Source organism: Tursiops truncatus, chromosome Y (genome assembly GCF_011762595.2).
Source record: "Tursiops truncatus isolate mTurTru1 chromosome Y, mTurTru1.mat.Y, whole genome shotgun sequence".
Lineage (NCBI taxonomy): Eukaryota > Metazoa > Chordata > Mammalia > Artiodactyla > Delphinidae > Tursiops > Tursiops truncatus.
Genome location: NC_133428.1, coordinates 6,164,883 through 6,191,607, shown reverse-complemented (window position 1 = coordinate 6,191,607; position 26,725 = coordinate 6,164,883). Strand labels below are relative to the sequence as shown.

Here is a 26,725-nt window from a genome sequence, read left to right as displayed (position 1 = left end):
TGTGTCTCCTGGGGCAGCCGTGACAAATTCCCATAAACTGCAGGCTAAAACCCCGGACGGACTGCACCCTCCCCCAGCCCGGAGACCACACGTCTGAGGGCAGCCATAACAAGTTCCCGTAAACTGCAGGCTAAAACCCCGGACAGACCTGCATCTTCCCCCATCCTGGAGACCAGACGTCTGAGGTCAGGGCGTCCCAGGGCCGCGCCCCCTCCAGAGGCTCCAGGGGAGGGTCCTTCCCGCCTCTTCCAGCTTCTGGGGGCTCCGGGCTTCCCTGGGCTTGTGGCCGCATCCCTCCCGTCTCTGCCTCTGTCTTCCCGGTTCTTCTCCTGTGTGTCTGGGTCTCTCCTCTTCTGCCCCTTAGAAGGACCCTGTCGTTGGATGTAGGGCCACCCTGATCCCATAGGTCACACTTTGCGGTTCCTAGCGGACATGGACTTGGGCGAGACACCGTTCACCCCGGCGTACATATGTCTGCTTCTCTTCCAATGTGACCAGGTGCTTCCAGAACATCAGCTCCCAACCCCCATCCGCATCTCTGACCCACGGAGGGGACGTCACCTGCCCCACAGCCAAGCCACCCTGGAGGTCCCTGAGCCCCCGCCTGCCAGCCCCTCCAAGGTCTCACCTTATAGGCTGCAGGGCTGTTTTCCTTTCCCAAGAGAGCCCTGAGCTGAGTCCTGTGCATCCCTCGTGATGTGCAGAGCACCCCAATGTTTGTTCTTGCAGGCAAATCCCGGCCTCCCGGGAACCTGCTGGTTCAGCATCCTGGGCAGTCCGGGGACTGGGCCCCTTATCTTCCCAAAGCAGCCCAGGTAGTGGGGCTGGCACAGGTGTGTCCCAGGTGCTGAGCAGACCTGCTACGGGCTCGTGTGGTCAGTGCTCTCCCCTGGTCCTCCAAGGATCCCACGGGTCAGGCCAGGAGCCTCCCAGACCCCCAGGACGACTTGCCATGGCCCGGGGTTCTCAGCTCGAAGGCAGAGCCAGAGAACGGGCCGGAGGGGCCCCCTGAGGCAAGCTGAACCCCTAGGCGGGTCAGGGAGGTGCAGCTGTAGCTGCGAACACTCAGAAACTTGTCATCCGCCCAGAGACCCTCGGTCCACACCTCCGGGACGGACGACCTTCCGGTCTGGGGGCTGTGGCTTGGGGATATTTAAGGAGAACCTGATCCCCGCCGGGGAGCCCCCGTGTTTGTTTGGCTCCGGGGGACGGGGGGAACCAGGTGATGTCGGGGGAAACAGGTGATGTCGCAGGGCCCCATGGGCCCCCAGAGCACGGGTCCCGAGGTGGCCTGTCCACGGGCACGTGGCCAAATCCCAGTGCCCGGAGGGACCGCGGGTGGATTGTCGCAGGGCGGGGGAAGGACCGCGCCGCCCTCTCCCGGCTGCCCCGCTCCCGCCCCCGAGGGGCGCCCGGCTCAGAAGACGCTCTCCTGCCGCTTGACGCTGGGCCGGCCGGCGGCGTCCAGCCCCTCCACGGAGCGCACGGACAGCGTGCGTCCGGAGGCGAGGCTCTCGAGGTGCCCCTCGGGGCTGCCGGTGGGCAGGAGCCTGTAGCCCAAGTAGTGCCGCATGTGGAGCTGGAACTCGCGGGACGCGAAGTAGTAGACGAAGGGGTCCAGGCAGTTGTTGAGGCAGCTGAGGCAGAGCGTGAGCTTGTACACGTGGTAGTAGCTGCGGCCGAAGAAGAGCCGGCTGACCACGTGCACCAGCAGCACGAAGTTGTTGGGCGCGAAGCAGGTGACGAAGGCCAGAAGCACCACGGCCGCCAGGCACACGGCGCGGGACCTCCGGGCCTCCCCGTGGCGGTCGGCCGAGCGCAGCAGCGTGAGGATGGTGGCCGTGTAGCAGGCCACGGTGACCACGAAGGGAACGAGGAAGAGCACGACGAACAGGGTGAGGAGGAACACCGCCCACATGGCCACGCTGGGCAGCATGCTGGACTTGAGCACGTCGAAGCACGTGACGATGCCCAGCACCTCCACGGCGTAGGTGAGGTCCGTGCGGGCCAGCGGCGACAGGGCGGCCAGAAGGAGGAGCCACGTGCCGGCGCAGGCAGCCACGGCGTAGCGGCGGCAGCGCCAGCGGGCGGAGGCCAGCGGGTACACGACGCCCAGGAAGCGGTCCACGCTGATGCAGGTCATGGTGAGGATGGAGGAGTACATGTTCGCGTAGAAGGCCACGGTCACCACGTTGCACAGCAGCTCGCCGAACACCCAGTGGTTGCCGTTGCAGTGGTAGTAGATCTGGAAGGGCAGCACGCAGGCCAGCATCAGGTCCGTGACGCTCAGGTTGATCATGAAAATGACCGAGGGTGTCTTGGGTCCGATGTGGCGGCACAGCACCCACAGGGAGAACAAGTTGCCAGGGATACTTATCAGGGCCACCAGCGAGTACACCACCGGCAGGACCACCGCGATGGCCGGGTCCCGCAGCATCAGGAGGGTGGCGTTGTCCGGACGCGTCACGTTCATGTCCATCCTGGAGCCGGGGGTCGGGGGGCCGATCTGGAAGAGAAAAGGGGCGCCAGGGGTGAGAGGGGCGGACGACGGGGTCTGCCCGCACAGGGACGGAGAGATGCGAGGGTCCCCGGCGCCCGGGGGGCGGGCAGCTCCCGGTTCCTCCTCTGCTGGCCCTCCCTCCCTTCTGGTCCCTCTTCCCGCCCTCCACCTGTATCCCAGACCCAATAGATGCTAAATCCTCAAGGGCTGCATCACCCACAAAAGCTACAAGGAACCATATGAAAACACCCACCACCGGCTGCCAGGCTCCTGACCCAGCATGGGGGTCACAAACCTGCCCCCCCCCATCCTGCACCGGGTGGTGGTGGGGGAAAGAGACCCCACACCGGGACGTGGAGACCCCGTGTCCTGTCCCTGCAGGCAGCAGGTGTGGGCTCAAGTCTGCTGGGGCCAGAGGACACAGGACTCTTCCTGTAACTGCCCACGGCCCAGCTGCACCTGGGTCACTGCACTCCTGCCCCTCCCCTGGCAACTTGCTTCCTTCCTGTGACTTGGAAGCATGGGGAGCGTGCTGTGAGGCACGGTGCGGAGGCTTCAATGCTGGGGCCATGAGGATGCAGGGCGGTGAGGCTGAGGTACAAGGTTACAAAGTTACCAAGGGAATGACTCTGTTTCCAACCTGCAAAGTAGCTTCCCTCGGATGCTCTGAGCCCCGATTTCTTCACTGGCACACAGTGAAGTCAGGGTTCCCCCACCCCAGGGCTGTGCTGGGTATCGCAGTCTGCCCTCCCCGACCACACGGTTGTGCTGTGCTGCTGGCGTCGTGGTCCCAGCAGGATAGTAACTGTCACCCTGCGCCTGGCCTCCTGCCTTTGGCCCATAACCGCTCATCACCCCAACACCGCAGCTCCACTCCCTTCCAAGTTCGGGACCCCAATCCCAGAGCACCCGTTGTGGCTGCTCCTTTGGGGCGGGGGTGGTGGTGGATGTTGGGGCCCCTGAGACATCATCCCCATGTCTTCCCTCCCTCCCTCCCTCCCCGGCGATGTCACAGTAATCCTCTTATTGTGACATCACCGGTAGCACCAGCAGGACATGAAGATAGAAAAGGGGCTCAGAGGTGTGCTGGTGACACGTTCCCAAACTGCAAAGGGGAATGGATCCCCTGCCCGGCTCCGGCCCTGATGGGGGGTCCTGGGGGTTCCCCCCCAGACCACACAGAGCATCCTCCGCTCCTCCCCAATGATCCCACAGAGAAACCTCCCCCGGGCTGCTCCCAGCCGAGGGATCCAGGGACCACGGTTGAAGGGAGCGGTGTCTGTCTTGCAAGCACCTGCTTCCAGGTGCCACGTCCCCGCCATCCCCGCCGGACGTGGTTTTGGAACCCCAGCGGCCTCCTTGCCTCCTGGGAAGTGCACAGCAATACAGGAGCCCATGGAGAGGCCCAGGTACCTCGTGCGGCTGGCAGCCCATTCCCTGCAAACCATGGGGAAGACGGAACGGCTGTCGGGCAGGTGTGTGGCATCTTTGTTCTTGTCTTGACCCCCCCGTGAGCTCCCAGGGCTTTTCCCAAGCATAGGACGGGCTCTTTGTGGGCAAAGGAGGATGCAATCGGAATATGTGTTACAGGAGTGGGGGAAACTGCCCATCAGGTCACGGTCTTAGGAGCAGACGCTGAGGTTTCCCAGAGAAGAAGGAATTCTGAGTCCAGACAGCAGGGTCAGCTGGTGCCTGGTTCTCTAGCCCCGCCCCCTGCCCTGCGGATTTCAGACTCACCAGCCCCACAACCAGTGTGAGCCAATTCCTTGAGATAAATATCTTTCTGTATATATTGTATTTTACATTTGTAGGGACGTATATGTGCAAATGTAGGCTTGTGTGTGTGTATACACCTGTACACTTATGTATATATATATCCTCTTGCATATAGCTGTATGTGTGGGTGTGTATATACGTGTGTGTGTATACACACGTGTCTGGTAGCATATATGTCATATTGCATGTACACACACGTGTATATACACGTACACACCCTATTGCCTGCATACAGTGGGTTGTCCAAAAAGTTCGCTCGGGTTTTTCTGTACGGTCTTATGGGAAAACCGAAACAAACTTTTTGGCCAACCCAATATATGTGTGTGTGTGTGTGTGTGTGTGTGTGTGTGTGTGTGTGTGTGTGTGTACACACACAGATATATATCCTATGGCATATCCATGCATGCATGTGTGTGTATATTCAATTGCACAAGTATGTGTATATATGTAGACATAAATATGTATCTAAATGCAACAGGGTATATATGCCGTAGGGTGTGTGTGTGCGTGTGTATGCACGTCACAGGATGTCTATGTATAGATATGCACACACATCTGTGCGGTAGTACATGTGTGCACATACATGTACATGCAATTGAATATACACGTGTATAGATACATGCTTCTATAGCTCTCCATCCTTTGGTTTCTGTTCCTCCGGAGAACCCTGACGATACAGAGCCAATGGTCCTGAGGGCCCTCCTGGGGCTGGGGGACCATGACGAGATGCTCGTTACTTTTATGCTGACCCTCCTGTTAAGAGACAGTGGGTTTGCATTTCCAGACCCTTCCATAGAGCGCTGGGGATAACAGAGGTGCGAGGTCCCTGCCCACGGCGGCACCTCCCACCGTGTCCTCAGGCCGCGCTTTCTCAGAAACGTTAAATCCAAAACCAGCTGGGAACAAGTGGCTGGGTCTCCTGCCCACGTTCATGGCGTGAAAGCCCCTGTTCTTTGCCTGGAGCCGCTGGGGAGCACCAAGCCTGCCCTTCAGAGCTCACGGAGCAGAGTCTGGAGCCAGAGCCCCAGAGCCCGGCCGGGCAGCCATGCCGATGCCAGGTCCCAACACGCCAGGTCCCTCCTGCAAATATGGGCATAACTGAGGTGCGGGCAGATGCCCTGGATGCCCTCCGGAGCCAGTGGGCTCTGAGCTGCTGGCACCTGAGCCTCGCACTCCTGAACTTCTGTTTTTCCCGCTGATCTGCCCCCGCCCCGTGACAGAGAAGTCCACCCAGCTGTCCGCACACCCCACTCCTGACTGCCGGCCCCTCAGACCCGCAGAGAGGGAGGGCCCGGGCCCGGCGGGGACAAGGGATCCCTGGGGCTGCCTACACCCCGCCTTCTGGGCACAGCGGGTCCCCGTTTCACTTTCTTTCTAATTTCTTATGTAAATGCAAACCAAAGGCGGCGCACTGTTCACTTCTGCTGGTTTTCAAAGTCTGGGTGACGGCTTTGCTGCCCTATCGACCTGGAGGACACCGGATTTCTCTTTCTTCGAATGCCGGACAAAAGAGCTTTAACACTTAAAGTAGGAAAACCAGCAACAAAAACACCCCAACAAAACACACAAACAAACACAAAAGGAAGAAAGAGAAGCGCGGCGTGTGCGTTTTCTCACTTTCAAAGATGGCACTCAAGTTGGGCGACCTGACCTGGAGTCCACGGGGTGGGGACAGCTGGTGGGGGTCAAGGACGTGGCTTAAGGATGCTGTAAGGGACCGTTAGGTGTGCTGTTGTGCTGAGGATCTGCCCAGGATGCCACGTTCCTGTAAGGGGCCGTCTGCAAGCCAGGAAGAGGTCCTCACCACAACGTGACCCCGTTGGCACCTCGATCCCAGACATCCGGCCTCCGGGACTAGGAGAAGTAAATGTCTGTTGTTTAAGCTGCCCCGTCTGCAATATTCTGTGATAGCTGCCCGAACTGAGCCAGACAGACGTTATGCTGATGGCCTCAGCCCGTGGCTGCATGCGAGCTGTGGTGGTGACACGGCGGTGGCCACAGGTGTGTATTCCCTGCACCGCACCTCACAGGACCCCGCATCTGGCTCTTAGGTCTCCCTGATGGGTTCACCTGGGTTTTGACTCGCTCCACTTGAATCCAGAGTTTCCTTCTGGCTGGGGTCACCTGGAGAAGCCCTTTGCCCCCGAGGGTTTGGGACTTGGAAACCGGAGCTGCAAGCTTGTGCAAACAGCACTTGTGTAAAAGTTGGCCGGGTCTTAGCCAGCCTGGGGGTCTTTCCCTGGAGCCCAGCGTACACCCCACGAGAGGAAACTCTGCCATCGGCCTGGGGTTTCGAGGTCTGTGTTTCTCACCGTACCTCTTACTTCTCTTCTCGAGATCCCGCCGGGGATGACCGCGTTGCTATTTTGCCGTTGGCCGAGGCTGTCCCTTCTGCATTTGACCGCGAGTGTGTACGATGCCGGGGCTCCTGAAATCAGGGCGTGGGGTTCAGCCGGGCACAGGACCCTAAGACACCCACGGCTCCCATCCGCACTGCAGTCTGACTTGTCCCGACATGGTCACAGGGGCGTCCATCCCTGGATGTCTGTTAGCGGGAAACGTGGTCCTTGAGCCACCGGCGAGGCCAGGACCCAGCCTTCGACGCTGATCTGACTGCAACTCCCCTTTCAAGCCTTCCTGCCCTGGTCTTTCTTCCTCTGCAGGAGCCGTGCCACCTGTGGTGCGCGTGTGCACAGCGAGCTTCCGCAAACCCACTTAAAAATGGCCGGGGTTTCGCTTTGAGTGGAAAGAGTTCTGCTCTGCTGGCTCACGGCCAGGTGCCATCCTATGGTCATTGCGGGGGGTGGGTACGGGCCCCTCCTCACAGCCACCCACCTCCATCCATCCTCGGCTTCAGGAGGAAAAGGGAGCCGTACTTCTTGGGATCCCCGTGGGTGCTGCAGCGGGACCCATGGAAGGGAGAGATGCCGATAATTTACAGAAGATGGGGGTGGGGGGGGGGGTGGGGGGGGTGGGGGTGTGTGTGACCTGGGAGGCTGCTGTGTGTCCCCGGAGGATGGGGGGGGTGGTCTGAGAAGATCGATGAGGGACAGAGCTTCAGACAGAGAACCCATCCCCCTCGAGTGGAATTCCGAGGGCGGGGCGGCATTTGGGAGGCCTTTTTCCATTTCTGCTCCAACAGTTATGAATGCCACCCCCACCCCCCAGGGGTTTTGATCTGTCCTAAGCTCCAGGTGGGAGCTTCAAAAGAGTGTGAATTTGCATAACACGCGGCTGCCCTGCATGGGTTGCAGAAAAGCCATGTGGGTGTCAGGAGGCTCCGGCCACCCTCTGCAGCCCTGTAGCTGCTGCCTTCCCCCCGCCGTGGGCCCCCCGTGCTTTCACCTGTACCATCTCAGGGGAGGGCAGGCAGCCCCCTTGGGGCTCCGGAAGCCCAGCCTGCCGCCGGCTGCAGAGATCACGGCTGATTAATAAAGAAATCACCTCTAACAGATGCCGGCTTCTCTGAAACCCACGGCGTTTGTGGTTTGGACCTGGAGGAGGTCTGGGCGGTGACAGGATGGAAATTTTGTGAAACGAGCAACGAACAGCCACTGGTGGCCGCCAGACGCTCCCCAGGCGCTGGGCGAGCAGAGGTGGCTCTTGCAAAAGGCACCGGACACAGGGCTGCCCGAAGCAGGCGGCCTGGAGGCGGCGGGTGGGAAGTTCTGGCTTGTTCTCTGCAGGAAACCGCAGGCAGTTCTGAGACACAGACTCAGCTGCGTCTCAGGTGTCCAGGGCTCCCGTGCATCCCCCCTGCAGGCCCCCCGCCCCCCGTCTTGGTCTCTTTTTTCTTAATAGTCTTATTGAGCTGTAAGTTATAGATCATCAAGTTCCCCCGTTTACAATGGGCACTTCAGGGCTTCCCTGGTGGCGCAGTGGTTAAGAACCCGCCTGCCAACGCAGGGAACATGGGTTCGAGCCGCGGTCCAGGAAGATCCCACATGCTGCAGGGCAACTAAGCCCGTGCGCCACAACTACCGAGCCTGCGCTCTAGAGCCCGCGAGCCACAACTACTGAGCCCGCGCGCCTAGAGCCTGTGCTCCGCAACAAGAGAAGCCACCGCAATGAGAAGCCCGCGCACGGCAACAAAGAGTAGCCCCCGCTCGCTGCAACTAGAGAAAGCCTGTGCGCAGCAAGGAAGACCCAACGCAGCCAAAAATAAGTAAATAAAATAAATTTTTTTTAAAAATGCACACTGCAGCAGTTTTTCATAGATTTGCAGATGTGCACCCACCCCCATCACGTGATCCCAGAACATTTTCATTGTCTCGAAAAGAAACCTTGCACACCACGGCCATCACCCCACACTCCCCTGCCCCAGCACACATGGATACAGGTTTACAAATTAAGTTCAAATTCATGTGTCGTACGAGTGACCATGTTTAAAGTGGACCATTCGGTGGCACGGAGCACATTCACAACGTTTTGGGACCATCGCCTCTATCTGTTTCTAGAAAGTGTTTATTATCCCGAAAGGAGACCCCGTCCCCATTAAGAGTCTCTCCCTATCTCCCTCCCCCAGCCCTTAATCTGTCTTCTGTGTCTGTGGATTTGCCTGTTCTGGACGTTTCCTACCAACGGAATCACACACTGTGTGTCCTTCTGTGTCTGCTTCTCTCACTGAGCATCGTGTGTTCAAGGTCCATCCATGTGGCAGCCTGTGTCAGAGCTTCACTCCTTTTCATGGCTGAGTCATATTCTACTGTGTGGACGGACCCCATGCTGTTTATCCATCCATCCATCCACCCGTCCATCCATCCATCCACCCATCCATCCACCCACCCATCCATCCATCCATCCATCCATCCATCCATCCACCCACCCACCCATCCATCCACCCATCCATCCACCCACCCACCCATCCATCCACCCACCCATCCATCCATCCATCCATCCATCCATCCATCCATCCATCCACCCATCCACCCACCCACCCATCCACCCACCCACCCACCCACCCATCCATCCACCCACCCACCCATCCATCCATCCTTCCATCCATGGACACTTGGGTTTCCACTTTTTGTTTGTTGTGAACCAAAGTGCTTATCGGTCACACCCCGCCTGGGACCACTCCCGATGTGAAGTTTGGAGATGCTGAGTACAGTGGTCCTTCCATCTCTGTTGAGGTGGGTCTTACTCAGGTGGGGAGGTGAAAAGCACCCCTGAGTCAAAGGGATGAGTGCCGTTTGGGGACCGCCCCCCCATATCCGTTCAACCATCACAGCCAGTGTTTCCCGAGTGCTGGGGCTAAACTCACAGTGGCGGGGACTGGAGGGTCTGGACCCTGTGCAGCGTGGACCGGCCTTCCTTCTGGGTTTCTTGGGGTTGTGGTGCTCTACCACGGGAGCCTCAGCCCCGAAGCATTCAAGGGCCTCTGCTTCAGAGAGCGGGTGATGTCGGAGCCTCCAAATGGTTGGTGCCTCGTGGTACGTAGACTATTCACTCCTGAGATGCACATGGGCTGAGCAGCCCTGCCCGGCTGATCGCTGCAGGGACCACTGGTTCCTCTCGTACCCGGGACAGCTCCCACCCCACAGATTTTGTTCAACAGACTCAGGATGACGGAGCCACGCTGCACTAACAGCTGAGCGATGCGGGAAGTGCTGGGAAAACGAGTGGCGTGGGGTCACCCCACCCAAACGCTCAAGTGTCCTCGTGTGTCACATCGGGGATATAGACTCATCCTCTGAGGGTGGCCAGGGTACCAAGTGACCCAGTGATGGTGAAGCATGTCATAAACTGGGGTGTGCCCATAAATATTAACTAGGTCAGTAACTGGGGGGTGTCCTGGGTTGTCCTAACAAATGACCACAAGCTGGGGGCTTTGCAATAACAGGCATCCACCCTCCCCCATCCTGGGGACCAGACGTCTGAGCTCAAGGTGTCCCAGGGCCGCACTCCCTCCAGAGGCTCCAGGGGAGGATCCTTCCCGCCTCTTCCAGCTTCTGGGGGCTCCAGGCGTCCCTGGGCTTGTGGCCACATCCCTCCCGTCTCTGCCTCTGTCTTCCTGGGTCTTCTGCTCTGTGTCTGGGTCTCTCCTCTTCTGTCTCTTAGAAGGACCTGTCATTGGATTTAGGGCCACCCTCCTCCAGGAGGACCTCATCTCAGACCCTTCACTTCATCACATCTGCAAAGACCCTGTTTCCAAATAATACCCCTTCCCGAGGTTCTGGGTGGTCATGCATCTTGGGGGACACCATTCAATTCACCACACCCTCCCACTGGGCAAGAGCCCAATAAACAGCTCAGCTCATAACAGGGGAGTTTCTCCTGGAATTTGATCATGACATTTGATGCACTTGTCTTTCCAGAATCCTTACGTAGGTGCCAATAATCAGTACTAATCAGTAGGCTTTTAAAGAATAGCTCAGGGTCACCGACTGCCTGACACACTTGTGGAAGGACCCTGTCGTGGGATGCAGGGCCACCCCAATTCCAGGAGAAGCTCATTGCAGATCCTACATTTCATCACATCTGCAAAGACCCTGTTTCCAAACAAATCACACTCATAGGCTCTGGAGGCCAGGACGTGGAGATGTTTTTTGCAGACCCCCACTCAGCCAACTTCAGGCATCAGGGAGATTATTTGTAAGCGCTCTTTGACCTCAGTGCATCCCAGGGTGAGGGTTCCAGTTTTAGCCACATCCCCTCCAGCACCAAGGCTGAGGCCTTGGTTTTTGGAGAGAAGACCCCCTCCGCCCACCCCGGGCACCCATGCTGCAGAGGTGGAGGGAACACAAGGCTGGTCTGGAATCTAACCATCACGCCCAGGAAGTCTGGCCGTTCCCTCAAGGGTCGGGACGCCAGGAGGCTGTGCGCCCTCACCACCAGCCTCGTGTGGAAGACCCCCTTCTTGCCAGCGACCCCAGGACCTGGCTGATGCTTCTGGAGCTGCCCGGCAGAGGAAGCGGCATTGGGTTTTCTGGTCGACCATGGGAAACTCACGGAAGACATAGGAAACTCTGGGTTTGTCGTGGGTGAACTCCGTCTCCCCCCAAGTTCATAGGTTGAAGTCCTAACTCCCTGTAGGTCAGCGTGTGACTTTAGTTCCAAGGAGGGTCTTTGCAGATGTAATTAGTTAGATTTAGCTGAGATCTCACCGGAGCAGGGTGGGACCTGAGTCCACTATGACCGGTGTCCCTAAGGGGACATTTGGACACAAACACACAGAAGGAGGGAGACAGCCAGGTGGCAATGGATGCAGAGACGGAGGTGATGTTTCTGTAATCCAAGAAATGCCAAGGGTGGCCAGGAAACACCAGAAGTTGGGAGAGAGGCATGGAATAGAGTCTCCCCGACAGCTTCCAGGAGGAACCAACCCTGCAGACGCCTTGACTTCAGACTTCAGGTCTCCGGAAAGGAGAGACGCTGAATCTGTGTTGTTGAAGCCCCCCAGCAGCCCCAGGAGAAAAATGCACAAGGGAAAAGAGAAAGGATTGAGCTGACAGACTTCAGAAAGCCAAAGCAATGATCCTGCAAAATAAAAGAGAGGGAGGGATCTCAAAGAAAAGATGGAGCCTGAAAGGATGAGATCGTAGGAAACAGAGAGACACGAAGACACAGCCGACAGCCGACAGCCTCAGGGGTGACATCGCTAGCGGGGAGGAGGGATAGAAATAGCGAAAGATGTAAAAACTTCATGGCAAGCAACATCAACATATATTGATGTGACCTCTCCCCCTTTTTTGGCCAACACTCTCAGGGGGAGGGCATATAAATGAGCTTTGCTGAAGCCCAGAATGAATGGAAGCTCCAGCCAGCGTGGAGCTGCGCCCGAGGACTAAAGAAATACTCCAGGCTCTCCTGGTCAGGTCTCCTGCCCACAGTGGGTGAGCTTCCCCCCAGCACCCCTTATTCCAGAGACCCACAGGGCTGGGGGACAACCCCAGGACCCAGACACAGCATCCCGTCCAGCCCTGGTGGGGACAGGGGTACAGGTGTATGTTTGTAGGCAGAGTCACACTGGCTTCAAGGAGAATTCAGCTTTGGGCCAACTTACTGGCATGGCCAGTAAGACATGGTCCCGTGGTCCCCATTCACACACTGAAACTTGTTGGAGCAAGAGTCTTGGTTGACAGGTCATCTCGATATATGAGGAGTCCTGAGGGGGGCAGAGATAGTGGACGGACCCCAGGGGTTCTCACCCAGTCAACATTGTCATCCCCGCCAGGGGACACTCAGCAATGTCTGGGGACATTTCTGGTTGTCACAGCTGAGAGAGGGGGAGCTCCTGGCACCTGGCGGGTGGAGACCAGGGGTGCTGCTTCACACCCCACAATGCCCAGGACGCCCCACATCAGAGAGTCATCCAGCCCCGATGTCAGTAGTGCTGAGGCTGAGAAACGCTGACTTGCATGAGAGACTCTCTATCCATCTATCTACGTACCTATGTATCTATGTATCTATGTATCTGTCTATTTACCTATCATTGACCTATGATCCCTCCAGCTATCCATCTATCATCTAAGCATCTATCAACCTATCATCTCTCTCCTGTCTATCTATCCATCCCTTCATTTATCACCTGTCTACTATATCTATCTATCTATCTATCATCTATTTATCCATCTATCTGCTTATCTATCATGTATCTATCATTTATCTATCTATCTATGAATCATGTATCTATCATCTATCTATGATCTCTCTCTATATATATATCTCTACCTCTCTATCTTTTGGGGAGAGAAATCCCAAGAACTAGAGAGACTGCAGAGAAATTACAGACCAAGAGAGAAGCTTGACCAGAGAGGGCAGGAGCTGGAGAAGCAGAGGGGCAGGGAGGAGGTTGAGGACAAGATGCCTTTGAGGTACATACCAGAAGCCTCCCACCCTGCACCTTCCCCTGTACAGGGCTCCCTTTGCATTCCTGTTGGTCCTTCCCCACTGGACCCCAACTCGTCCCAACAAGACCAGGGTCAAGGCTGTCTCTTCTATGCAGCTTCCTGAGTTCCCACAGCCCAAGAAGAGGCAGAGGTAGGTTCTACTGAGCTTCCAGGCTCCAAAGAGGCACAACATTGCTTAAGCGTTTAGACATTCCAATTATAGAGCAGCACATATTTGCTCCGGGTCAAGGAATAAAAAGAAACAGCAGTATTTGTGTCTGACCTCATGCTTTTCCCCTGCAGGACGAGGCCCCTCCCTGCTCCCCCCGCCCAGAGGTGACCACTGGGGTATGTTTGCTGTGTCGCATCCTTGCAGACACGCCTCGGTGTACATGACACCCACACACGTGTATGTGCATGCACCCACACAGGTAGGAGTTTTCACCTGCATGCTGTCCCTATCACCTGTCCCAACGTTCCCACTTCGAGCTTACATGGAGTTCCTCTCTGCCACTTTCCGCGCTGGAATGCTCTGTGGGTGTTTCGCCCTGCTCCCCAGGCTGTGGGCATTTGTTATTTGCTGTGCCCCAGGCTGTACTGTCACTAGTCCTCGTGTGCCGTCACACACAGGGATTGTCAGTATGTCTGCTCTTTGCAGAGGCTCCGTGTCTACCGAGCAAATGCATGGTGGGATCCAAGAAAACACAACGTAAAATCCCACACTCTTGTAAAGCAATTGTATCTGAGATGTCCCTGGGCTCACTCACCCACCCGAACCTGACTGTCTCCCCAACTGGGGCTGTAAGCCTTGCCTTAAGGGGCTTGTTTGGGGCACCGCAGAGACACCTGCCATCCTAACACCTCGTTACAAGAGGTGGATTTAGACCAAATGATTCTCTGGAGTCTATAGGGAGAGGCAAAAAACCCAGAATAGGAAACACACGATGGAAGGAGAAGAACAAAATTGAAGGACTGACACTGCCTGACTTCAAAACTTACTCTAATGCTACAGGAAGCAAGATGGGGGGAGAGGGAAGCGGGGAGGGGCAATACAGGGATGGGGGAGCAAAAGGTACAAACTACGATGTATAAAATAAGCTGTGGTGGCGACATCCCTGGTGGCGCAGTGGATAAGACCCCGAACTCCCAATGCAGGGGACCCGGGTTCGATCCCTGGTCTGGGAACTAGATCCCACATGCATGCCTCAGCTAAAGATTCCTCACACCACAGCGAAGGTGCCGCAACTATATAAATAAATAAATAGAAAAAGACAAAAAAAAAAAAAAGATAAGCTATGGTGGGTTTTCCTGCAGCAGAGAGAAGTAAAGTTTCTCTAACCCCTTAAAAAAATTAAAAAAAATAAAATAAGTTGCAAGGATATACTGTACAGCACAGGGGATATAGCCAATATTTTATAATAACTATAAACGGAGTATAGCCTTTAAAAATTGTGAATCACTAGATTGTCCACCTGTAACATATAATATTGTACATCAACTATACTTCAATTAAAAAAAGAGAATCATGACCTTTTAGGAATATTCTAGGTAATTTTTTTTTTTAAGGCAGTGTGGTGTTGGTGAAAGAATAGAGAACTTTATCAGTGGAACACAATAGAGAGTCCAGAAGTAGACACCATAAATATGGTCAACTGATCTTTGACAAAAAAGCAAAGGCAATACAATGGAGTGAAGAGAGTCTCTTCAACAGATGGTGTTGGAACAACTCACATCCACATGGAAAAAAAAAAAAAGGAATCTAGACACAGACCTTGCTCACTTCACAGTAATTAACTCAAAATGGACCAGAGACCTACATGTAGAACACAAAACTATAACACTTCTACAACGTAATGCAGGAGGAAACCTACATGATCTTGGGCATGGCAATCTGAATATCTGATTGCATATTTCAATCAGATATTTTTAGATACAACACCAAAGGCACAATCCGTGAAAGAAATCACGGATAAGCTGGACTTTGTCAACATTTTAAAAAAAAGTCTGCTCTGCAAATGACCCTGTAAATAGAATAAGAAGACAAGCCATAGACTGGGAGAACATATTTGCAAAAGACACATCTGAAAAAAAAAAAAGACTGGAATCCACAATATACAAAGAGCTCTTAAAAATCAACAATAAGAAAAACAAAGAACCCAATATAAAAACGGGCCAAAGACTCCACTTCATCAGAGACTATGTACAGATGGCAACGAGGCAGAGGAAAGGATGCTCCCCGTCGGTCGCCTCTCAGGGAATTGTAAATTACCACCACGAGATCGAGATACCATCTGGCAGCTATCAGAATGACTAAGATCTGCAAACACCACCACCACACGCCAGTGAGGATCTGAAATGGGAACTCTCTTCCACGCTGGGCGTTATAAGAGGGTGCTTGCATCCTCTGTGGCCGTCTGCTCACTTGGAGGCGGGAACCACACTTTCCTGAGTGGGACCTGATGCCTTCAAGCTTCCACACCCTCCAGATTCCCCGTCTTTGTAGCCACAAGACTCCCATTACCGCTGTTTCGCCCCTAAGGGGTTGCTAGGTTCTGCCAGCTTCAAAGTGAGGACGGAGCAGCAGAGACGAGGCAGCTGTGGGCGACGGAGGACAGATAGGGCATCTGTCCCTCTGTGCTCTCGGCAGAACCCTCAGACCGCAGGGCGAGGACGCTCCCCGCTAAGCGCAAACACACAAGCGGAGCTCTTATCTCCGTCCCTCCGTTTATTTTCCCTTTGATTACACAATCTGCACACAGTCCATCACAGGTGATTTGCATGCCGCTGGCCGTCTACACACAGGTGATTTTCATCCACCTCCTGCACGCTCCAGTGTTCTTGGCCTCCTGTGTCTCGCTCTCCGAGCTCTGGGCGACACCAAAGTAGCCAGAGACCACATTCTGCCCAAAGCAAGAAGCCTCTGCTTTCCTTTTGCATGACAATGGGGTTTTTGGTTTGTTTTGTTTCCATTTTCAAGCTGCACCTCTCAGCCGTCTGGGCTGAATCACACCTGCACAGTTAGCCTCCCTCTGTGAGGCAGGAAGCAACCTGACGCGGATGCATTAATTAAGCGGTAATGAACGTGAAGTGCCGATGTAAAGAAGAGAAATGAGCCGGCCTGGGGGGTGTTGGCTGGGGCCCTGCTGGGAAATAGGAGTGTGCAAGTGGCACGTATTGTGAGATTCAAAAGCGCTTCTTTCGTGGGTGAACCGGAACGCCAGCTGTGTGAACAACGTGGACAGACTTGCTTAACAGATCAGTAGAGACAGAGGGTCAGAGAGATAGAGACAGACCTACAGAGAGAGAGGTGCACACCCTTGATTTACTAATACTCTCCTCTATTTAAAGGTGGTCACTCAAATGCCTTCTCTAGGTTACTGGCTAGCCATGCAACCGTTTAATCATTCGCGGTGATTCCTTTCATCCAACTGCTATCAATGTGACCTGCCCAGGTGCCAGGGAGAAAACCATCTAAGGAACCTTTGAGAAGGGACCAAGGTACCGCTGTCATCTCGCTCCTGCCTGAACCCCAAGAGGGGCTCCATCCTTGGTGTCTCGATTCAGACCCCTGGTGACCAGAACCCCGAGGTGTGACATATACTTTTTCCTGCTCTGGAGATGCCGTGGAAACGTCTCTCTTGGTAAAGTGGAAAAGCTCCCCTAAAATGGCGATAAGCACAGACACCGATGCATGTCAGGGCGACTTTTTAGGAAGTGCTTTGTGCCCCCCTGCAAAAAGGATATTTTAAATGAAGTCACCACAATAAGCCCTCTTGGACAGTCAGCTGCATCACACAAGAAACTTCACAGACACGCCTCCCACTTGGGTTCTCTGCCCCCAAGCCCCCAGGCACAGGTGGAGAAGGTCAGAGGTGGGGGTCTCCCGGGCTGAGCAGACCACACACCAAAACCTACGAGGGCACCCGGCGAATCAGAGACGGCCTGGAGTGAGGGTCTCCAAGGAAGAAGCCCATCCTCCAGAGAGGGTCCAAGATGACCCGTGGGGGCCTGAGAAGAACATTTCAGGGCTTGCAAATTGAATTCTGGTTTTCGTCTGGAACATAAGAAAGACATTGCACTTTGCTAAGAATTAGTAGAAGGATTGACCACCCGTGTGTCTGGTTCATAAACGAAATGAACGCACATGTTTTGAGATGCACGGTCAGACATTGACCTACCCCTCCCCCCGCAAGGGTTAGGTCTGGAAATGAGTAAACGGAAAACCAGGTGGAGCTTGGAAGCTGTTTACTGGGGAAGAGATGAGGTCAGTGGGGTACCACCTTTCCATAGGAGAGCTGAGTCACCAACCCCAGAAGGAGATGCAGGGCCCGAGGGTGACAACTCAGGCTCAGGAAAGGGCTAATTCCAGCCTGAGTCACGGGTGGCAGGGAGTGGCAGTGCCCACGAGCCTGGGATTCCTTACCGGGCCAGAAAGTTAAAGATAGATAAATCAGTGGTGGAGGCAGGGGTTCTAGTTTATAGCAGACAGTGCGAGCTGGCGACTGGATTCCCAGTGTCCATGGAGAGAGTGGAAACTTGTCAATATGGGTCCGTGTCCTGGGGCTCCCAGAATAAAACACTCCAAACGGGGGACTTAAAGCATCCGTCCTCCCCCATCCTGGAGACCACACCTCTGAGGTCAAGGTGCCCCAGGGCCGCGCTCCCTCCGGAGGCTCCAGGGGAGGGTCCTTCCTTCCCGCCTCTTCCAGCTCCTGGGGGCTCCAGGCGTCCCTGGGCTCGTGGCCGCGTCCCTCCCGTCTCTGCCTCCGTCTTCACGGGGCTTCTCCTCTGTGTCTGTGTCTCTCTCCTCTTCTGTGTCTTAGAAGGACCCTGTCATTGGATGTAGGGCCACCCTCCTCCAGGAGGACCTCATCTCAGACCCTTCCCTGCACCACATCTGCAGAGACCCTGTTTCCAAGTAAGGTCCTGTTTGGAGGCTGTGGGCAGATGTGAATTTGGGGGGACATGTCTCAACCCAAGAAACGGGTGGTGATAAGGCAAAGGACCGTTCTGAGATTGATGGGGTCACCCACACACATAGATTTATGTGGTCCTTCCTGGGACAAACTACTTAATACATCGATTATTATGGTCAGCATTTCAATACAAGTCTGGGGTCTGAGAGCCAGGCTAGAGTGAGGGGTGGCCCAACAATTCCTAGTGTGAAGGGTGGCCCCAGATGAGGTGGGAAGCCGGAGGACTTGGACCGAGGATAGAGTTCATCCTGTCCCCTTCAACTCCTCACTCTTTACAAATTGCCTCGTAAAAACAGTCTGGTGGTTCCTCAATTAGTTAAATGTAGAGTTACCATGTGATCGAGCACTTATCCTCCTAGGTAGAAGCTCAAGAGAAATAAAAGCGTATGTCCACATGGAAACATGTACACGCATGTTCGTAGCCATAGTATTGACAACGAAGGGTGGAAACAGCCCAAGTGTCCATGGGTGGATGGATGGGTGAGTGGACGGATGGATGGATGGATGGATGGATGGGTGGATGGATGGATGGATGGATGGATGGGTGAGTGGATGGGTGGATGGATGGGTGGGTGGATGGATGGGTGGGTGGATGGATGGATGGGTGGATGGGTGGGTGGATGGTTGGGTAGATGGATGGGTGGATGGATAGATAGATGGGTGGATGGATGAATGGATGGATAGATGCATGGATGGATGGTTGGGTAGATGGATGGGTGGATGGATGGATGGATGGTTGGGTAGATGGATGGGTGGATGGATGGATGGATGGATGGATGGGTGGGTGGATGGATGGGTGGGTGGGTGCATACACAGCGTGGGGTCCATCCACATGATGGGATATGACTCAGCCATGAAAAGGAGCAAAGCTCTGACCCAGGCTACAGCGTGGATGGACCTTGAACACACGATGCTCAGTGAGAGAAGCAGACGCAGGAGGACACATATTTTATTATTCCATTTATGTGAAATGTCCAGTATCATCAAATCCACAGAGACAAAAACCAGATTTTTGGTTGCCAGAGTCCGCAGGGAGTTGGGAATGAGGACTGATTACTCAGTGCGGACAGGGTCTCCTTTTGGGGGGATGAGAATTTTCTGGAACTGGACAGAGGTGATGGTTGCACAATACTGTGGATGTGCTAAGTGCTCCCGTATTATTGACTTTAAAAGGGTTAATTGTATGTTGTGTGAATTATAGCTCAATTTTTTAAAATGCCTCATAAATCGCAGGGAGAAGCCTGAGGACGCCTCTGCTGTGCTTCCCTGTGTGTAGTTGGCCCTTTGCCCCGTGAACTCCTAGCTCTGAGGCTTTCGTCCCTGTACCCCAGCGTCCTCACCCCTCGGGTCACTGCCAGCGTATCTGGAGTTGACCGCCCACGTCTTCAGCTCTGTGGTCCCCACGGCTGAGTGAATCCCAGCCACGACCTGAACAGGAGGAAGGGGTGGCCTGAACATCTTCGCTGATTACGCAAAGCTTCGTCCTGGAAGCCACCGTGGATGGGCCGAGGTTCCCAGGGGCTGCCATTGTTCTCATTTCCTTCTGTACCAAGGCCACAGACAGCATCCTTCCTGGCCCTGCACCCGGGGGATGACGTGGAAAGCTCGGGCCACCGTTCCCTGAGCCCTCGGGCTGCGTCTCCCGTTCCTTGGAAAGAATCATCCTGCATGTGTGCAAACGTGTCCTCCTAGACCCTTCCTCGGGAGACAAGCCCCTACTGTTTTCCGTTTACAAATGGGGAAACCGACGCACAGAGGGATGAAGGGCCTTGCGTGGGACATGGACAGCTCTGTCCTGAGTTTAAGTCGGACACAAGGACGTTCCCGATAAATGAAGAGTGAGGGAATAGATGACACGAGGACGGTCTCCAGAAATGCAGAGCGAATGGACAGATGGAGGCGTGATGGACAAACAGAAGGAAGGGCGTGGCGTAGCAGGTGACCAGCCCTAGGCCTGTGACTTCGGACAAGTTAACCAGCCACCTCTCCTGTCCCCCCACTGCAGTGAACCTGGTGTCCAGAACCCCCTCACGTCCCCCTGCTGCAGCGGATGGGTGTCCAGAACCCCCCGTGTCACTCCCCCCTGCAGTGAACCTGGTGTCCAGAACCCCCCTTATGTCCCCCCGCCCCCCCCCGCAGTGAACCTGGTGTCCAGAACCCCCCTCACGTCCACCCTGCAGTGAACCTGGTGTCCAGAACACCCCTCATGTCCCCCCGCCCGCCCCGCAGTGAAACTGGTGTCCAGAACCCCCCTCATGTCCCCCCCGCAGTGAACCTGGTGTCCAGAACCCCGCTCACATCCCCCTGCTGCAGCGGAGGGGTGTCCAGAACCCCCCATGTCACTCCCCCCTGCAGTGAACCTGGTGTCCAGAACCCCCCCCCCCACATCCCCCTGCTGCAGGGGACCTGGTGTAGAGTATCCTTTCTTCCTCTGGAACCTGTCCCACTCTGAGCCCCTGGTCCGAGAGACTGTCAATCACAGAAGAGTGAGAAGTGGCTGAAGCCTGGCCCATCACGGATCTCCCTCACTCTGTCCTTAGGCATCAGTCCAGGGCTGGTCATCTGACCCTGGCAGGGCCAGTCAGAACCCTCTAGGGGTGCTGGGAGAGAGAGGCTGTCTCCTTTCCCTGTGAGTTCTGCTCTGTAAAGATGGGGGTTTGGGGCTGCCGGGACCCTCTTTCCCTCCACGGAGTGACTGGCCTTTCCTCCAGGGCCACTAAAGCCTGCCAGGGAGACAGAGGATGGCGGAGCTGAAATCTGGGACAAGAGAGAAAACAGGAGCGGACAACCACTTGAGCCCCTGGATCCAGCCATGCCTGAAGCTGCCCTGACATTCCTAATTATCCAATTCGACAATTTCCACGTTGGCCTCGGCTAGCATGAGCCAAGTTTCTATTGTTTGCCACCAAGAGTGACGACTCACCCACCAGGAAGCAGCGCGTCCCCACTCGGGATGGAATTCCAGAGGAGGGCGCCCACGGAGCCCCCCCCCCCGCCTCAGCCAACGCTTGGACATTCCACGGTAGCCACGTGCGTGCAGCCACCGGCACCCGCCTCTGCGGCTCTCTGGATCTGAGTCTTGGACAAGTTCCTTAACGCAGACCCTCAGTTTCCATATCAACAGAAATGACAAGAATAGCACCTTAGGATGTGGAAGAATGGGGGTTTTCCATGGAAGTCTCAACCATTGTCAGCACCGCCACCCTAGTCTCATGACTCCCCTGCAGCCTCTGTCCTCTCTCGGCAAACCCCACAAATACTTTTAGGACTTTGGGGTGCCCGGGTTAAAATAACACAGCCCTAAAGTGAGCTGATGTGACGTGAGCCCTTGGCCCGCAATTAAATGGAGACACGCGTCCCCCTGCCTCCCGGCTCACCCCCGGGGGACCCTGTACTGCCTTCCCCCACCCCCACACCTTGTCCCGTGACTTACGGTGGCTGCTGGGAGGGTGGCGGTCTTGGGTGAGCAGGCCCCTTGCAGCTTGTTTGAGCCGGGTGCTGGGGACCCTCACTCCGGGGCACGGGAGGTTGCCCCTTCAGAGAAAGGTCCACACAGGAACAAGACAGCTCCCCACTCTGCTGGTGACCCTACTGTCTGTCCCCCAACCAGCCCTGCAACAGACACAGTCCCCAACCCTCCAGGGACGCAGCAGACTGCCTCTAACGGTAACTTGTCATCTGCAGATGTAATTAAGTGCACAAAGGTTACGAAACTCGGAGCCCGAGGGCAGAGCCGCCGTGGATGGAAAAGGTTCCTCTTTTTCACGGTGGGGTCCCTGGGGTTGGTGGTGGAATGGGTCACTAGAGTGGATTTTACATATTTTTATAATATGTCTTTTTAGAAAAACAAGTTTTAAAAAAAGTCTCACCCAAATAGATTCAGGAATCACTTCCTAAGAGCTGTTAGTTTATGTTGAGAGACTGTAATGAGTTGAAGTGTGGCGTCCTTTGAATATATTTAATATTAGTTTATTTTTCAAAAACTGCTAATATTAACTATTTAAAAGCCTACTCATTGCACTGGGATAAGAGGGCTCCTGGTTGTCAAGCAGTGGGATATATTCTCTGAGGTTCCCCCTGCCATGGACTAAATTGTATTCCCCCCAAAAATTCGTATCTTGGCATCCTGACCACCAGGACCTCAAGATGTGACTGTATTTGGACACGGGGTCTTTAAAGAGGGGATGAAGGTACAATGAGGTCATTAGGGTGGGTCCTGATCCCATAGCACTGGTGTCCTTATAAGAAGAGGAGATCAGGACATAGACACACACAGAGGGACGACCCTCTGAGGACACAGGGAGAAGGCGGCCGTCTACACACCCAGGGGAGAGGCCTCAGGAGGGACCAGCCCTGCCCACACTTGGATCGCGGACATGCAGCCTCCAGGACTGAACGAATAAATGTTTATTGTTTGAGCCGCCCTGTCTGCTTCATTACAGAAGTCACCAGACATTCTACAGCTGGGACTAGTTTCTACTCAGCCTTGAGTCTACAATCACTGTGTCTTTCTTCTCTGCTTCCTGTTCTAACCTGTTATTTCTCAGCAAGAGTGGCCAGTCCCACGGAGGAGAGACCGACACCGTTGTCTGCTAGAGGACGCCTTCTGTCCGGAGCCACCCTCGCTGGCCTCCTAATGAAATGTGGCCTGCGCGTGGCTTCCAGGAGGACCTCCTTGTATCCACGGCCCCTGTCAGCTGGAGCCTTCTCCGGACCAGACAGACATGCACCACCCTGTAGAGTTCTCTCTCCCGTCAGCTACTGAAGCCGGGCACCCCAGGGGACAGAGACCATGGAGAACAGTACGTGGACAGCCCTTGGCCTCAGGCCACCCAGGATTTCCGTATCTGTGCTCTGGACCCCACAGACATAACGATCATCTCCACACAGCCCCCAAACAGAACATCTCCTGAGTCTGCAGGAAACCTCACACGTTTCAAAGGATGAGACACATTCAGGATACACTCTCTGACCTTCATGGAATTAGGCTGGAAACCCGTGAGCTAAAAGATGACTGAAGATTCTTCGACTGCTGGACATTTCTGAATAACCCAAGGGCCAAAGGAGGAATCATGGTGAAAACAGAAGCGATTTTTCATGAATGGTATAGGTCAGCCCCCTGCGCCCAGTACCAAAACACACTCTCAGGCTCTGGGGATTATGGGACGTGGGCGCCTCTGGCGAAGGAGGTGCGGTACGGTCGGGGCATCTTGCCTGGAGAAGGGGCTGTGATCACGGATGCCCCCCAAGGCTAGCAGCCTGCAGCTCCTGGGTTGCCGTGGCTTTTGAGGGTCCACGGTGAAGACCAAGAGGAGAGAGTCTCCGGCGGGCCCAGGAGAGCAGCAGGCGGCCGTGGAAGTGGCCGGCACAGGATGAGGGTCTTGTGGGTGGGGAAGGATGGGGGTGGGGCCGCGTGACAGAGTTTAGGGAAGTTGGAGGCCAACGCTGGTGCCCCTGGTGGCCGTGGGAACCATGGACGTTTCCCATGGCCGTGGGTGGAGTCCAGCCTCCCTGCTTCCCTAAAGTTTGTAGGACCAGCAATGGGGTTGACCGTCCTGCCCGGGAGCCCAGGGACAGCCGGGATGCGCAGGGCACGCGTGTCACCCAGGGATTACTCGGAGGTTGAGAACTTTGACACGGGTTCATCCTGGAGGGACCCTTGGGGCGTCTCCACGTCTTGTCTGCTGTGAGTCCTACCACTGTGAGGATGGGGGTGCCGATCTCTCTCTGAGGTTCTGATCTCCATTATTTGGGATATAGAGCCAGACCTGGGATGGCTGGACTACACAGTAGCTCTATTTTTAATTGTTTGATGAACGGATATACACAGAATGGGGTCCTTGTATACTGTGGAATATTATACAGCGTGAAAAAGGAAGGAGATTCTGACACAGGCTACAAGGATGAACCTTGAGGACATGACACTCAGCGAGATAAAGTCACAAAAACACAAATACTCTGTGATTCCACTTATTAGGAACTCCCTGGAGCCGTCAGATTCATAGAGACAGACAGTAGGATGGTGGGGGCCGGGGCCTGGGGGAGGGGGATGGAGAGTCAGTGTTTAATGGGGACAGAGCCTCGGTTTGGGAAGATGAACAAGTTTTAGCAACCTGCCGTACAGCACTGGGCCCACGGATGACGATACTGTATTATGCACTTAAGAATCTGTGATGAGGGTAGATGTTAAGTGTTCTTTCCACAGAAACAAACTAAAATGAGATAAAATAAAGCAAGGTAAAAGTTAAAATTTTAAAGTAAAATACAGCGTGGGGGGGCAGGATAGATTAGGAGTTTGGGATTAGCAGATACACACTCCTCTATATATTGTAAAATAGATAAACTACCAGACCCTGCACAGGGAACTGTATTCAATATCTGGTAATGACGTATCATGGAAAACAATATGAAAAAAGAAAACAAAGTAAACTAAAATAAGATACAATAAAAAAGAAGATAAAATAAAATGGAGCTTTTCAGATTTGGTGGGGGAAAAGAAAGGGAATTTCTACACTGATTCCAGTGTAAGCCCTCGGTCAGCGGTGCACAGCCTGGAAACAGGATGCAGCTGCCCGAGCAGCTGTGGGCCTTGCCTGGTCAGGGGCGGCCGAGGCTGCGACATGACCCCGGGTTGTCTGGGTGGCCCCGTGTCAGCACAGAGTCCTTCTAAGGGTGATGGGGAGGCAGGAGGGAGACACCCTAAATGCTGTGGGTGCTGCTGTATGTTCAGGAGTTTCCGGATCCAACCAGGCTCAGAGGCAGCATTTGGGGTCATGATGGCATCAGCAGAAGGCGGCTGGGGGTCTGAGGGTCGGCCCCTCCCCAGCCTTCCCCGACCGCCCCAGAAGGTCCATTGCTCCCCGTGTGCCCGGCGAGGACACTCTCTGCGTGTGTCTGTGTCTCTGGCCCCGCCGAGCTCCCTCAGCCAGGATGCAGGGTTTGCAGGGGCTTCCAGGGAGGAGCGACCTTTAGGACTAACCCGGGAGAGTCCCCAGCGTCAGGAGGGTGAGCTGTAGCCGGTCCACCCTCTGGGTGGCAGCCACGGAAGGGACAGGGCGTGGGGGCCCAAAGTGGCCCCCGTCTGCAGCCCGGGCTGTTCTGTCCTGTTGAGGTGGGGATTTTTTTTTCCATTATTACTTTCTGATTGGACTGTAGTTGATTTCCAATGCTGTGCCCACGTCTGCTGTATAGGAAAGTGACCCCGCTGTACACATATATACGTATATGTGTCTGCATATACGTTTTCTTTTTCATATTCTTTTCCGTGATGGTTTATCCAAGGAGATGGGATACAGTTCCCTGGGCTCTACAGGAGGGCCTTATGGATCCATCCCATATATGACAGTTTGCACCTGCTACCCCAAACTCCCAGGCCTTCCCTCCACCGCCCCCCCCTTGTTTATCGAAGTGGGGATTTTTAACCCTGACCTTTTCCCGTGACCACAGGGCAACGTGGCAGGGTGTGGGACTGTCCTCCAGTGTCTGGGTCTGGCCCAGGCTTGTCTGTGTTGGGAGGTGACTCCTACTAGCGCAAAATGTCTGACCCCAGAGCCGTTGGTAGCGCTGCTGTCCGGGAGCTGCAGGCCTTTGCGTGTCTATGAGTTTCTGTTCAGCTTTCACTTTTGGATTTGGAAGTAAAGCCATTTCCAGACGTGTGATGGGTGGAACTATGTCCCCATGTGTACCTTGCAAAGAGAATGGGTTTATTTATCCTGCTTCTAAGCCCCTCCCCCTCGGTCCCTCCCCGCTGGTAACATGGGGCTTGTGTTGGTGAGAGCCGGCCGGGGACGAGCCCCGCTGGGGACACAGTTCCTCTTTCTTGTCACTCTCAGTGGGCCCTGCCCCCTTCCCCTGCAGACATCCTGCTGGGGCCTCTGTGCCAGCTGCCATGCCCACCCCCAAGCCCCCCGGGGGGTCCCCGCTGTGGGACAGCCCTGTCCCCAGCTGGCCCCTCAGCAGTGAGGCTGGATCAGTAGCCTCCACCCAGCAAAGCGGGGTTCATGGCCTCCAGTGGTGCGGTGAGCTGAGTGGTGACCCCCCAAACGTGTCCACATCCTGACCCCTGGAACCTGGGAACGGGAGCTTATTTGGAAACAGGGCCTTTCCAGATGTGATGCAGTGAAGGGTCTGAGATGAGGTCCTCCTGGAGGAGGGTGGCCCTACATCCAATGACAGGGTCCTTCTAAGAGACAGAAGAGGAGAGACAGACACAGAGGAGAAGCCCCAGGAAGACGGAGGAAGAGACGGGAGGGATGCGGCCACGAGCCCAGGGACGCCTGGAGCCCCCAGAAGCTGGAAGAGGCGGGAAGGACCCTCCCCGGGAGCCTCTAGAGGGAGCACGGCCCTGGGACACCCTGACCTCAGACGTGTGGTCCCCAGGATGGGGGAGGATGCATTTCTGCTGTTTTAAGTCCCCAGTTTGTGGTCCTTTTTACGGCCCCCAGGGAAGTAGCACGAACAACGTTCTCTGCGCATGCTAAAAGAATTTCAGTGTTGACAGCTAATATTTTAAGTTTTAAAGGATGCAAACAATTTCTGACAAATCATGAACCATGCTATTTCAACATACAACTGCTGGGTGACAACTGTGAGGGTATGCAGTGGATTCTAACTGTATCGGTGCTATATACTCCATCACCCAT

The 26,725-nt window shown here is 55.1% G+C and overlaps 1 protein-coding gene across 6 annotated transcripts in view; it reads right to left on the bottom strand.

Annotated features, from left to right (window-relative positions):
* Positions 1-280: 280 nt before the first annotated feature.
* LOC117307493 (S-geranylgeranyl-glutathione receptor P2RY8-like) overlaps positions 281-26,725 on the bottom strand; it is a 47,349-nt gene continuing 20,904 nt past the window's right edge. For 2 of the 6 annotated variants that reach the window (XM_033850221.2, XM_073799753.1), the window contains exon 2: positions 281-2,506. In XM_033850221.2, the coding sequence (XP_033706112.1) occupies positions 1,418-2,479 (1,062 nt within the window). In that variant the 5' untranslated portion in view covers positions 2,480-2,506 and the 3' untranslated portion in view covers positions 281-1,417. Of the gene's footprint in view, positions 2,507-6,593; positions 7,039-21,516; positions 22,236-26,725 lie in introns of those variants that run through there. The other 4 variants (XM_033850223.2, XM_073799754.1, XR_012329456.1 and 1 more) reach the window with 4 other exon arrangements.